The following is a 13,227-nucleotide window of genomic DNA, read 5'->3' on the forward strand; positions in this document are numbered from 1 at the left end:
AATACTACAAAACATAAATCATATAAAATCATTGAGTAATTTTATTTTGAAATAAGTATTTGTAAAAAATGTTATCCATATCAACAAAAAAAAAAAACTTACCCGTAATAGAAAAGAAAATGTTGTATAACAAAAAAATCTCATAAAATCATTGAGTAGTTTTATCTTTGAATAAGAAATAAGGTACTTGTGCAGAATTTTACCCATATAAAAAAGAAACAAAATCTTACCAACGACAGAAATAAAAGGTCGTACAACAAAAAATTATGTAAAATCATTGAGTAGTTTTATTTTTGAATAAGAAATAAAGTACTTAAAAAATAATTTTAGTAGTACACTGAATGCCTCTTCAATTTAATTAGTACTTTCAGTAGCATTCTGGAGAACACCTGAGTTTTTTTTTCCCACTAATCACATAAAAAATTAATTTATCTTGTAAGGGGTGGGAGGTAAAAACTTAGTTTTTGTATTGCTCTGGAGACCTTTTTACTTTTATTTAGCGCTTTCAGTAGCACTCTGGAGGCCTCCTAAGTTTTATTTTTATTTTTTTTTTAGTGCTCACTTAAAAAAAAAATTATTTCTTCTCTGAGAGGTGGGGGGTCTAAAAATTTAGTTTTAGTAGTGCTCTGGAGGCTTCCTTAATTTTATTAAGTGCTTTCAGTAGCCTTTAGAGTCCCCCCCCCTCCGGATTTGTTTTTTCACTGCTCACTTATGAAATTGCTTTTGTTGTATTCATTGTATTTTGCTAGAAAGTGGTAGATAAACTTGGTTTTAAAACAAAGGAGTTCCAGGATAATAAGAGATAGAGAAATAAGTTTTTAAAAAATATGTTAAGCACACTTTTTTCATACTTCTTTCTTATTTATGGTCTCGGTCAATAATCTGAAACAAACTCTGGAGCAATAAATTGTTAACAAAGTACGATACTCTGTAAATAGTATATGTTACATAAAATAGTGTTCAATTCCCTAGGTGTAACATGTGCATGCAATAATACAGTAGACCATGTGGAACGTGATAGATGCTGAAATGCACTTTTTAAAAATTTTCAGTGGACAATTATATATCTATATAATTAAATGATAAATAATAGATAGTTTTTAAGTGTAAAAATATGTGCATAACATTAAAGAAATTCAAGGGGATTTTAAAATTTTTATCCATTATTTTGTAAAGTCTATAAAAGTGCACTTTTAAAATTGATAATTTTTAAACTAAATCTTGTACTTTAATTTTTAAAGTTTTTAATAAAACCATTTTGTTTAACAATTTTCATGCCTTGCAAGAAATGCTTTTCTAATTTGTATATATTTTGAATAAACAGACAAAATGCCTTTGAAAGCATGTTAAAGATGACAGTATTTTATTAAAAATTATAAGGTTTTTTTTTTTTTCAAACTTAACACTTTTTTATTATTAATTTCAGATAGTAAAATAACCTTCATCAGATTGATTATTTTTCTATAATTAGAAACGCCTTTGGCTTGCCTTATTATTGAGGAGGTGGTCAGATGTTGTACACTGTAAAGTGAAGAATATCTTTAATTTGAATATATTTAAGCGTATAGTCGTGGTAGTATAAGATTTGGCAAAAAAAAAAAAAAAAAAGAAGAGGCTCTTAAAAGCATCTTTAAAACAATTAAGTGAACCCTGTTTCTAATATTACATAAAACAATAATATAATACTCTCTTCATGTATAACATAATGATGTAAAACCTATTGCTTGTCCCACTTTGGAGTATTTCAAACAGGACAAGTTGGTATAACAGCTGACAGAATACAATCAAAATGATTTCAATTAAAAGTTGTTTAACAATTCAAATGCTTTCATAACTATTCCATATGAAATGAGACACAAAAAACATAATATGGCAACAGGATGCTGTTTTTACTTAAATAGCAACCACATTCAAATAAGATGAATGTAACTTAGCAGGTTTTAAATGATACCCCCTCCCACCAATTATTGATTGAGATATTCGAGTTTTATATACTCCTGCACTGTATAAAATTGATTATTTTTAATTAAGTTTTCATTTAAAAACATATCAGATTTGACTGTTCTTACTGAAATGAGTTTATTGTTTAGTGATAAATCTCAAGCATTAAGAAAAATATCCAAATTCTGACAAAGTGTGTTAATAACAGCTGTCACTATAACTGATTATTTGTAAATGATGGTTTGCTTGTTTTGTTTTATGGCATATCAACCGTTTTCAGTTTATTTAATGCCGAATCCAGTTATTTTAGAAATAGTATTCATATTGTATTCAGTTATTTTGTAGAAGGTTTTTATTCTTCAAGCTCTTTGTATCTTCAATCATTAGTTTTTAAGGTTTGATTTGGTTGCTTTATAGTGGATTTTATCGTTTTTGTTCCCTGCTCTGCAGAACATGAATGCGTTTTACAATGGGAGAGGGAAAAGAGTTACAGTATTAATGTTTGGTACATTTTAAATTAGGAAACCAGTCAGGAAGTGGGGAAGATAGGAAGAGAAAGGGGAAATGGGAAGAAGGAAAAGGGAAAAAAAGGTGGGTTGTTGTTTTTGCAGAACATAATTAAGTTTTGCAAAAGGAAGCAGAAAAACAAAAAGCATCAATGTTAGGTGCATTTCATCTCAAGAAACCAATATCTTTAGACAGCCTGATCTGGTACCATCAGATTTGTAAGTGAGCCTAATTAAATGATCTGTCATTTGATAATAAAACCAGATAAACATCTTTAACTGATCTGATACATAGAACTTGTTTTGCCTGAATTTGACTGAAAAGGACGTATCATTAGTTACATTGTTCACATCAACAGTCATACTTATTTTTTCTTTCAATCTTTTTCAAGATTGTTCAATTAAAGCAATGCAGAAGCATGGATGTCTTGAATCATAAGGTCAATAGCTGTAGGGAAAATTGCAGCGAGTGCAAAAATAAAAACTAGCTAGTCTCTTTGAAAATAAAAATGGCTTCTTAATGAAGAAAGGTCACTTGAAATTCTATAGAATTTGTTAATTCCAGATAATAGACTCTCTGGTTAGTCATTTCTTTTATGTCAATAGATAAAACAGCAAATACTTTTCAAGTAGGTTTGCTGTTTGGTTTATTCCACATGACAGTAATGTCTATATTTTAAGCTTAACAGAAAAAAAAGATTTAGTGTTAGAGTTAGCTGGCAATCAAGCTGTGAACCCTGTATATCGAAAGCAGTATTTTTTTTTTTTCCTTTGCTTCAGGCTCTGGATACAGTCAGACTAGTCTGTAGTTTTATGTTTAGTTGAACGTGACTGTCGTCTGTCATTCAGTAGAGAAAACCAGCATCATTATAACTTCATGACATAGATTATTGTTACTTGTTTTAAAACTCTGAGTTGTAATTTTATTTTAATGGAAAATCTTTTTCTTACTGCACCGACTGAGTTCATATGATTGACACTAAGGATAGTGTTGAAATCAAGCACCGAATTCAAATGAAGATAACAAGCAGACGATCACAAGCCGGGAAGTGAATGCATACAAATAAAAGTTCAGAGAGAGAAAAAGAGAGAAAGAGAGAGAGCAAGGTTAAATTATGTTGATGATGATAATGATGATGTTTCTTATGTACTTAAATCTGATGAGCTGATAACTTTTACTTTTTTTTTTTTTAAATTAATGAACAATAATGAACAGTATAAGGTAAGCAATCATGTTGAGTATGACATGAATATACCTGGCTTCCTGTTTTTTTTGTTGTTGTTTTTTTTTTACTTATATTCAATCCAAGCAAAGCAGGATTAAGATTTATAAGGGCATTGAATGTTGGGAGTTGTGCAGTGAGATATTTGTTTACATTACATTTAAGATTCTGCATGTTGGTACAGTTGAGGAACTAGGGAATAAGGAGGGAGTTCCAAAGGCAAGCAATTTAAGTTAAAGAACCTATTAGATTAGAAAGCTTTTCAGCATCTAGAGACCTTTACAGTGTGCACTGGTGGGATTTTGTTGATTTTGGGGTTGGACAAGGATATTTATGTTGAGGCACAAGTGCAGCAAGTTCGCCACAGTATATTTCATTGAAAAATAAGCACAGATGCAATATAGACAGTATAGGACAGAGGATATTTTTTAAGTTTATCTAAGAGGGAGAGACTAGTGTATTAGCCCAAATTTAGCAATTACTTCATGTATCGGAAAATAGTATCTTTGTACAAATTTTTTTTATTTCAATAGAGGAAAACCAACCTTCTTTGCAGCAGACTTAGCAATATATTTTATGTAACTGTTTCAATTCATGTTACTTATTGACATTTTTAAGATGAGTTATTATTATTTACATTATTGTCCTCAATGTTAATATTTATACTATGTTTCAGAGGAACATCACCCAAAACATAGTATAACTATAAATATCAATGTTGAAGATAATAAAAAAAAAAAATAACTAATATCACTTGTGTATATCTAACATAAGAAACAATGAGAAACAGGAAAATGGCATAAAATATTTTTTTATTTGACTATCAGCAAAATTATGTGAGCATATAAGCTGAAATGAAAACAAATCTCTTCTCTCTATTTACTAAATTTTCTATCATAAGTAAAAATAAGTAGTTATTACTCTTGTCATAAATTATCTCTCTTGAATAAGAATTATCCTATTTATAGATAACTAGCCTGGGTGCCCGGCATTGCCCGAGTGTTTGGAGGTATGTTTTGAGCAAAAAAAAAAAAAAAGTGCTAGTTGGCAGGCAGGCTTGAACCCATACTGTGAAGGAGGAAAAGAATGTAAAAAAAACAAAAAAAAAACGTGATATCCATCGTCAAACTGGAAGTGACAAAGGTTTAAATTAAGGCTAGTCAATCACAAAGAGGCAATAACTTTCAAAAATATTGGCGAAAAAAGCGACCCCTCCTTGTAGAAAAGTGCCCAGTTGAGGGTGAAGGAATTAATGTTTTTGACCAATTTTTTGATATTTGCCGTCTGAAGGGTCGAGTTTCAAAACGACACCAATCTTGTGAAAATCCGTCGCCTCTGTGGAAGGTTTTAGGTAGACATACAAACATACATACATTTAAACAGACAGGTGAGATTTATATTATAGACTATAGTTATCTATGTATAAAACTATTCATGTTGAATAAAGTTTCCATGGAAAAAAGGTAATAAAAAGAAAAGTCCCCACTAAAACTGAAATTAGTGTGTACGTATCTTACATGACTGCTTTCCAAGCAAGAATTTATATATATAAAAAAAACAAAAAAACTTGCATTTGTGAGCCAATAAGAACTAAATAGATGCACTGATGCAATCTCCCTGGCAACAGATGTGGTGTTAGAATTACATGATGCTATTCTATAGCATGCATGCTTGTTCATCTGATAAATGATGAATTTAGCTGAACTTGATGCAATGGTGAAAAAACGTTAATCTAGTGCAGCAGTGATAAGCTAAGGAAGTGCATCTTTGCTTTATTGTGTTTATTACTGTTTGACTGACATCTGGACGCATAAAGCCGGAGTAGAAATTACGGCTTCAAGTGAGTTGGTCGGACAAAGAAGATCAATCAGCTTTATTAAAAAATATAATTTGTAGATCAACATCATATTGATTGCATCAGAAAATGACATCGCAGAGAAGGCGACATGCTTTGACATAATGAATCAATGATCTCACCTTTCAAGTTTGAAATGTGCCGTTTTAACTGGTTACTTAACATTTGCACTGACAGAGTGAATATCCAGGTATTTAGCACATAGCTGATTTTGTCAGAAAAATGTGTCTTTCAATCACAAAAGAGATCATTAAGTAAATAAGAGGAGCAAGTGTCATAAGCTCAAAGTAGATGACAAACTGGTATTGGCTGGACATGAACATGATGCATTACAATGCTAGTCATTTCTTAACATTTAAATCCATTAGTTGAAATCGTCATCATGACCATCACTCAATGGGTAATTGATTGATGGACCATTGCTATTTTACTTAGACATAGAAGTGAACTTGATTGATAAAAAGAGGAATATGGTTAGAATTAGTAATCATGTCAATATTAAGAAACTCACCTGATTCTTTACTCTTGGAGGAATCTCTGTTCTCTTTGGTAGTCTGCAACTGAAGCCAGTTCTAAATGTTTCTCTACTGGAAGTGTTTATCTCTTCTTGTGGAGAAACTGAAAATAAAATATTTAATAAGACAGCAGCAAAACATTTTAAGGATTGGATGAATTCAGAAAACATAACAAAATACTGAATTTATAAAGGCATTTTTGAGTTTGATCTAACAGAATATTTAAGAGAATTTGTATTTATTTCTCTCCTCTCCAGGTGGGTTAGACACAAGGAAGGAGGCTTCGTCAGTTCTGGTCGACAACCTCCCTAGTGCTGGTGACATGATCAAATCACTGGATTGCAAACCTAGACTGCTTAAAGAGTAGACAGGAACTACCTATGGCCCAGATTTCATACTTCTTTGCCTATTAGCCTCAGGAGCAAAGGTGTGATCAAAGGGACTCATTAGAGATGCCCAGTGCTTGGCCTTGTTTCCTGACTAGGATAATGATATAATTTCCACCTCATTCCCTTTCTCTAAAACTGGGCATCTTGGAGGTGTTTGTTTACCATGTATAATCACACGATTAGACTGGGCTATTCTTGTCTGACAGATTTGAGTGTACTGGTTTGATAGTGTGTCTGATTGCTGTATTCTGACTGACAGTACAGGAGCCCTAACTCTTTTGTAGTGCTTAGAGCAGCTGTTTTATCATGAGTTGTATAATATTGGGATGGTTCTAATGCCATGCCGTGCATGGAAAGGAACCTGCACTCATCTCTGGTGAGCATTCCTGAAGCTACATTCCTGTGGATAAGGAGTAGGCTGATGGTCTATGTGTTACATCATGGAGGCTATATACATCTACTTTCTCTAGCACCTTTCACCCTAAATTGAAACTTTAAAATGAAATGACAGTCCATTCCAAATTAATGATCAAACCAAATGCGCACTCAAACAATGATTTATCTTTTCCCTTGAGGCTTACATTTACTGTGGACTTCGACCTAACTTAGACGATGTAAAATCATTTCTCCTTGCAAACTTCCCGGATATTTTAGCGTTTAACAAGTTTGGTTATCTTCCACTTTGTCATAAGGACTCTGACAGGCACATGCACAAACTTGGAGTTTATATTCGTAACACCCTTCCCATGAATCTAAACTAGAATCAGACTTTCATGTGCTTTAGACTAACTTATAGTTTTAGCTACTTATTTTTTCTCTACCAGGTTGCTCCAGTTCTCTCCAAACTTTCAACAAATGCCTTAATGAACCTTGCTTTCCTGAATGCTGGAAAACTGCTTTTGTGGTACCAGTTTACAAGAATTCTGGTGAAAGAACTGACCTAATTAATCAAGCTCCAGTCTATCACCTTACAGCTGCTAAACTACTATCCAACCAACAGTATGGATTTAGGCAAGTCCGTTCTACTGCAGAAATCTTAACTGTAATCTCTGAACATATATAATATGCACTGGATAAGGCAGGGGAGACTAAGTTAGTAACCCTAGATATATCTATTTGACAGAGTATGACATGATGGTTTTCTCATGAAAATTAGATCATATGATATTACTGGACGAACACTTAACATAACATAATTAAATCCTTCTTAAAAAAAAATCCAGGTTGTCTTCGATGCTCGTATGTCAAAACAATATGAGATAAATGCATGTGTGCCTTAAACCTTTATTATTCCTGATATTCATAAATGACCTTCCTGATAAAATTGTCTCTGAGATGAGTATATTTGCAATCTATAACAGACATGACAGGAAAATGCATATCTAAGGCAATGGCAGAAATTCTAGAGGAAGAATTCCAGCTTTTAGTGAAATGAGGACAAAAATGAAAGTACTTCGTTTGCCTTGGTTTAACATTCCCAGGAAACATGAGTTGAAACAGATACATTGAGAACATTGCCAAGACTACTGTAAATAAGGTGGGCTCTCTCTACCATGCTAGAAAGTTCTTTATGCTTGAAAGTATCCTCTACAAAGTCACCATTTGCCCATGTATAGAGTATTGTTGCTGCATTTGGGCTGGTGAATCTGCTACTAGTCTCTCACTCTTAGACAGGGTTCAAAAGAGAGTCGCTAACCTAATCGATTCCATAGTGTCAGCTAGGCTTTGTCTCATCATCGGAATGTTGCAACCCTCTACCTGTTTTACAAGTAGTTTACTGGTAGGTACTCCAACAAACTACAGGCTGTTTTACCCCCTCGACATACATAAACACAACAAGCAGCAAAATTCCACTCCTATACAGTAGAGATCTCCAGATGCCAGAAAGCCTTCTACTCTAATAGTTTCTTCCATAGGACTGCTAGACTTTGGAATTCTTTTCTGGGTCCCTTCCTTGACTATACGGACATGTAGAAGTTCAAGTGTTATGTACACAAACAACTTGCTGCTCAACTCTCTACATAATATCCCTGCAAATTATACCCCAGATAGTAGCCCCCACATCTAAGTGCTAAATGACACTGTGTCTGTGAAAATGCAATAAAAAAATTATATATATATATATATATATATATATATATATATATATATACATACACACACACACACAAAATTGTATGTCTATCTAATAATCATCATATTTTATTTAATATGTTTTATACACTGGCATGTGTTGGATGAGAAAGATACATGCCAACATGTGTGTATTGTTTCACACTTTCAATAAATGAACTTATGAAATAAATTAAGTTCAACCCCCCTCAAAATTTTTTCACACATATTTGTAAATTTTAATGAACTTTAATCTCATGTAGAACAGGTGGAATTTTCAAAGAGATGAAATGAAGAGCATGCAAAAAGGCAAAGAAAATAAAAGTTTAACCTAAACATAACCGAGTAAAGTCCACCTTCTTCCCCCATGTTTTTTTCCAAGTCTTATATTTTTCATATTATTTCATGAATGTAGAATAATTAATTACAGCCTGAAAAAGTAACTAAATGAAATATCTTATTACCTAAAACCTACCAGTTTTTTCTTTAGTTTTTTTCTGTACACTATTATAAATATTACTTTGTACTTATATAGAGCTCTCTGCTCAGATTTACCTTGAAGAGAACTGAACAGAAACATTCTATAATGATCCCAATCGAAATCTCCCAATCAAAATATTATGTGTAATATAAAACACAGTTAAATAATATATATAAATGGTCATACTGCTCATTTATCTCTTATGGTATACATAAAAAGGCAATTTAAAAATCGTGTAGCACTGAAAGACATTTATTGGAAAGTCAACTTATTATGTAAACACATCAACTGAACAGGAAAATGAAAACAAACAATGAGTATCTCACATGGGTCAGTAGGATTTGGATAGCATTCAGAATACCAATTATCATTCTGGAATTCCAAATCATTAAGTTTTACATTGTTCAATGCCTTCGTCCGTTTGACAACATTACTGAAGACACTACCATGAATTCGATATCCATTCAAGTCACCTGCCCGGGATAACTGGAATGAAAAGCAATGTTTTTTTTTTTTTTACTCTTGTGATGAATTGAAAGAAAACAAGACTACAACACTAATAATGTTTTGTTATGATAATAATAGACATAACATTAAACAAAACAAAAACACGTATAACAGTTTGCTATTATGATAATAGATATAGCATTTAACAAAGCAAAATCACTAATAACATTTTAATAGACATAACATTAAACAAAGCAAAAGCACTAATAACATTTTGTTATGATAATAATAGGCATAACATAAACAAAGCAAAAACACTAATAAGGTTTTTTGATATGATAATAGGCATAATATTAAATAATATCATGACTAATAACATTTTGTTACATGAAAATATACATAATATTAAACAACAATAATCAATAATGTTTTGTTACATGATAATAGACATCACTAAACAAGGATATAACACTAATGAAGTTATGTTAATATAGCAGATATAACATTTTATCTATGTCATAACTAGGGCTATGACAACAGCATATTCTTTTCATTGTTTTGACTCTCGAGTATATATCCGACACAGACACAGTTAATCAACCGAGAACCACATCAATCTATATAAAAGCATATAACATATATCAAGGGATACACATTCGAGAGTCAAAACAATGAAAAGAATATGCTGTTGTCATAGCCATAGTCATAAGACTAGTAAAACTCTGTTTAGTTAAAAGATTGAATGAAAAATCTAGTATTAAAAAAACAATGAAAATGTTAAATTAAGTCTTATATTTCTGTGGTTTTACAATACAGTTTGCTTATGAGAGGAGTGGGTGCAATAAGAAGGATGAATTGTGGAGGAGAAGGAGTGAAGTGTTTGGCAACGAAGAGAACATGACAAATTCAAGAAATGCTAATAACATGAATGCTGTGAGAGTGCTGTCAATTTTTTTTAAGACTACATTCTCCAACCCAACATGATTATATATTTCATAGACACATACACTGTCTTCTTAATAACATGCAATCTCAAACTATAAATGGTTCATACCTTATAAGGGAATTATTTCTACTACACACAAAATATATCTTTTTTATTGTTTATAAGGGCTGCACTTTTTTGCATAAACATAAAACAAATTTTTTATTTGTTCTTTTATTGAATTAAACTGTTTTAGGAGAAAATTTGTAATATGTTTTTATGTTAAACAAAATCTTGCTTTATTAATAAAAATTTTTTCAACTTTGCTGAATTTGACAAACTTATACATTCCATCGACATATTTAAACAAACACCTCAAAAACTTCTGCCATGAATAAATTTCATTTATCGTCTGTTTTATGTGTAAGGAGATATTATCAATTTCATATAAAATCTGATATTTTTACTTTGAAAATTAAATGTAAAGCCTTGACTAATATTTTCTTTAATTTTCTTGATTATTTTCGTTTTACAATAGAGTATTAATTTTGAATATTAATTCAAATATTCTACTTTTATTGACAGAATAACTGCAACAAAGCAATCACAGTTTCAAAATACATTTTTTCCAATTTTCAATTCAAACGTAAGTGAAATTGTAAGCTTCCTAACAGCTTGAAGCAGTTACATAATTATGATCTATTTGATATTGCACTTGCATTTTCTCACTCACAGATTATACGTTGTTTGATGAAAAATTATATACTGTTTGATAAAAAAATTACATGTTGTTTGATAAAAAATTATAAGCTGATAAAAATTTATATGTTGTTTGATAAAAAATTATAAACAGTTTGATAAAAATTATATGTTGTTTGATAAAAAATTATATGCTGTTTGATAAAAAATTATATGTTGTTTGATGAAAAATTATAAGTTGTTTAATAAAAAGTTATAAGCTGTTTGATAAAAATATTATGTTGTTTGATAATAAATTATATGTTGTTTGATAAAAAAATTATGTTGTTTGATGAACAATTATATGTTGTTTGATAAAAAAATTATGTTGTTTGATAAAAAATTATAAGCTATTGGATAAAAAATTATGTTGTTTTATAAAAAATTATGTTGTTTGATAAAAGCACACTTGCATGTTCACTTTCATGAAGTGATTTATACATTGTTTAATAAGAACATCGCTTGTGTGTCAAAAGAAATTTCTGTTTTTGCATAAAACTTAGCCTGCCTTTTTATGAACAGGTAGGGTTGAAATATCTGTCCTACCTGACATGATGTTTCTTTTCTCATCTCCAGCCATGAGTTGGAATGACAAGACAAAAAATCCTGATTCAACATATTTTGTATTCTTGTTTGCTCAACAATTCATTGTATTGATGAAAATGTATTTATAAAATGTATTTAAATGACAGAGAAGTCTGTCTTAATAATCAAACTTGATAATCCGTTTTCTTCATATTTAGCAAGACAAGAAGAATAGAGATCTACTCGAGCACTCTTTTCTCTATACAACAAGCTCTGAACATCATCTACAAAATGGTGGTGCCAACATCTTCTCCAAAGTCTAGAAAATGTACATTTTTATTTGATTTTTTTAGTTATAATTTCATCAAAAACTGACAAACAAAACAAGAGAACAATTCATGATCAGTTTGGTGTAGACTTGCATACATGCATCAAATCCCATGTGGGATTCATTTTTGTAATAAAAAAAAATCAAAGCACCACTAAAATGACTTTTCAATTCCGTTATTATTATGAGGCAGTAGACTTTTTGGATATACTTATTTCTATATATAGAAACTGCTAATGAAATCAGTGCCATTTGTTATCTTAATTTGTTACTAGCAGAACACATGGAAATTCCATGGTGGTTGAAAATTTTTGAAACACTTTATAGATAAAATGAATAAAAAATAAAATAAAACAAATAACAGTGAATTTAAAACAATTCTTTAACCTTTTAAGGCTAAAAAGAATTAATTAAAAATGTCTACATTTTTTTCAATGAAAATTCAACACACAACACATTGTGTTGTTGATTTTTATATGAATAATTTTTAATATAAATTATAAAAGTTATGTCATTTCACTTGCACATTTTTTTTAAATTTTAAAAAGAATCTATAATCATAAAAAAAACTTAGTCTCTTCTCAACATAACTGTTATTTTTTTTTAAATTGTAAAATAAAATAATCGATTTGAAACTGTAAACAGAGAGCCATATTTTTTTTTTTTTAATTATTTTTTAAATTTTGGGAAGGGAAATGGTTTTAATGATTTTTAACTGATAGTGACTATAAAGCAAGGAAATTCGTATCTCATTAATTAATGTTTGTGATGATGATGGTTTTTGTGGCACAGGGCATTGGACAAGTAAATTATAGATGATGATGATTTCAGTATTGTTCCCACATCTGGGGAGGTACTGCTCAATGCATCCTTTCCTATCTTGACAGAGTACAAAACCAACTTTGGAATCTAGTGAGATGACATCCTATTCTCTTATCTATAGCCTTTTTCTCACAGAAGAGAGATTGCTACTCTTTCTCTACTCTATCATTATTTTCATGGTAGGTGCTTGACTGAGCTCTAATCTGTTTTAAAACATTCACAGCAAGAACTTGTCTAACTACAACAATTGTAAATAAATTTCCTTTCTTTGTCTGTGTATATAAACCTAAATGGAATTTCCATGAGTAAAGTTTTTTCCAACAACTGATACTCTGTGGAACTTAATACCATGGGGTTGCTTCCTAGCTGACTACAACTTGATCATTTTCAAGTCCAACATTAATAAATTTTTGTTGAGCC

The 13,227-nt window shown here is 30.7% G+C and overlaps 1 protein-coding gene across 1 annotated transcript in view; it reads right to left on the reverse strand.

The window, feature by feature from the left end:
* The window catches only part of LOC145293048 (uncharacterized), a 238,578-nt gene that overhangs the window by 184,486 nt on the left and 40,865 nt on the right, over positions 1 to 13,227 (reverse strand). Inside the window, exons 7-8 of the mRNA XM_080139359.1 lie at positions 9,349 to 9,508; positions 6,037 to 6,143 (exon numbers count right to left, since the gene is read on the reverse strand). Of these exons, the coding sequence (XP_079995485.1) occupies positions 6,037 to 6,143; positions 9,349 to 9,508 (267 nt within the window). The remainder of the gene's footprint in view (positions 1 to 6,036; positions 6,144 to 9,348; positions 9,509 to 13,227) is intronic.

This window comes from Euprymna scolopes, chromosome 14 (genome assembly GCF_053919585.1).
Source record: "Euprymna scolopes isolate OS-2025 chromosome 14, ASM5391958v1, whole genome shotgun sequence".
Classification (NCBI taxonomy): Eukaryota; Metazoa; Mollusca; class Cephalopoda; order Sepiida; family Sepiolidae; genus Euprymna; species Euprymna scolopes.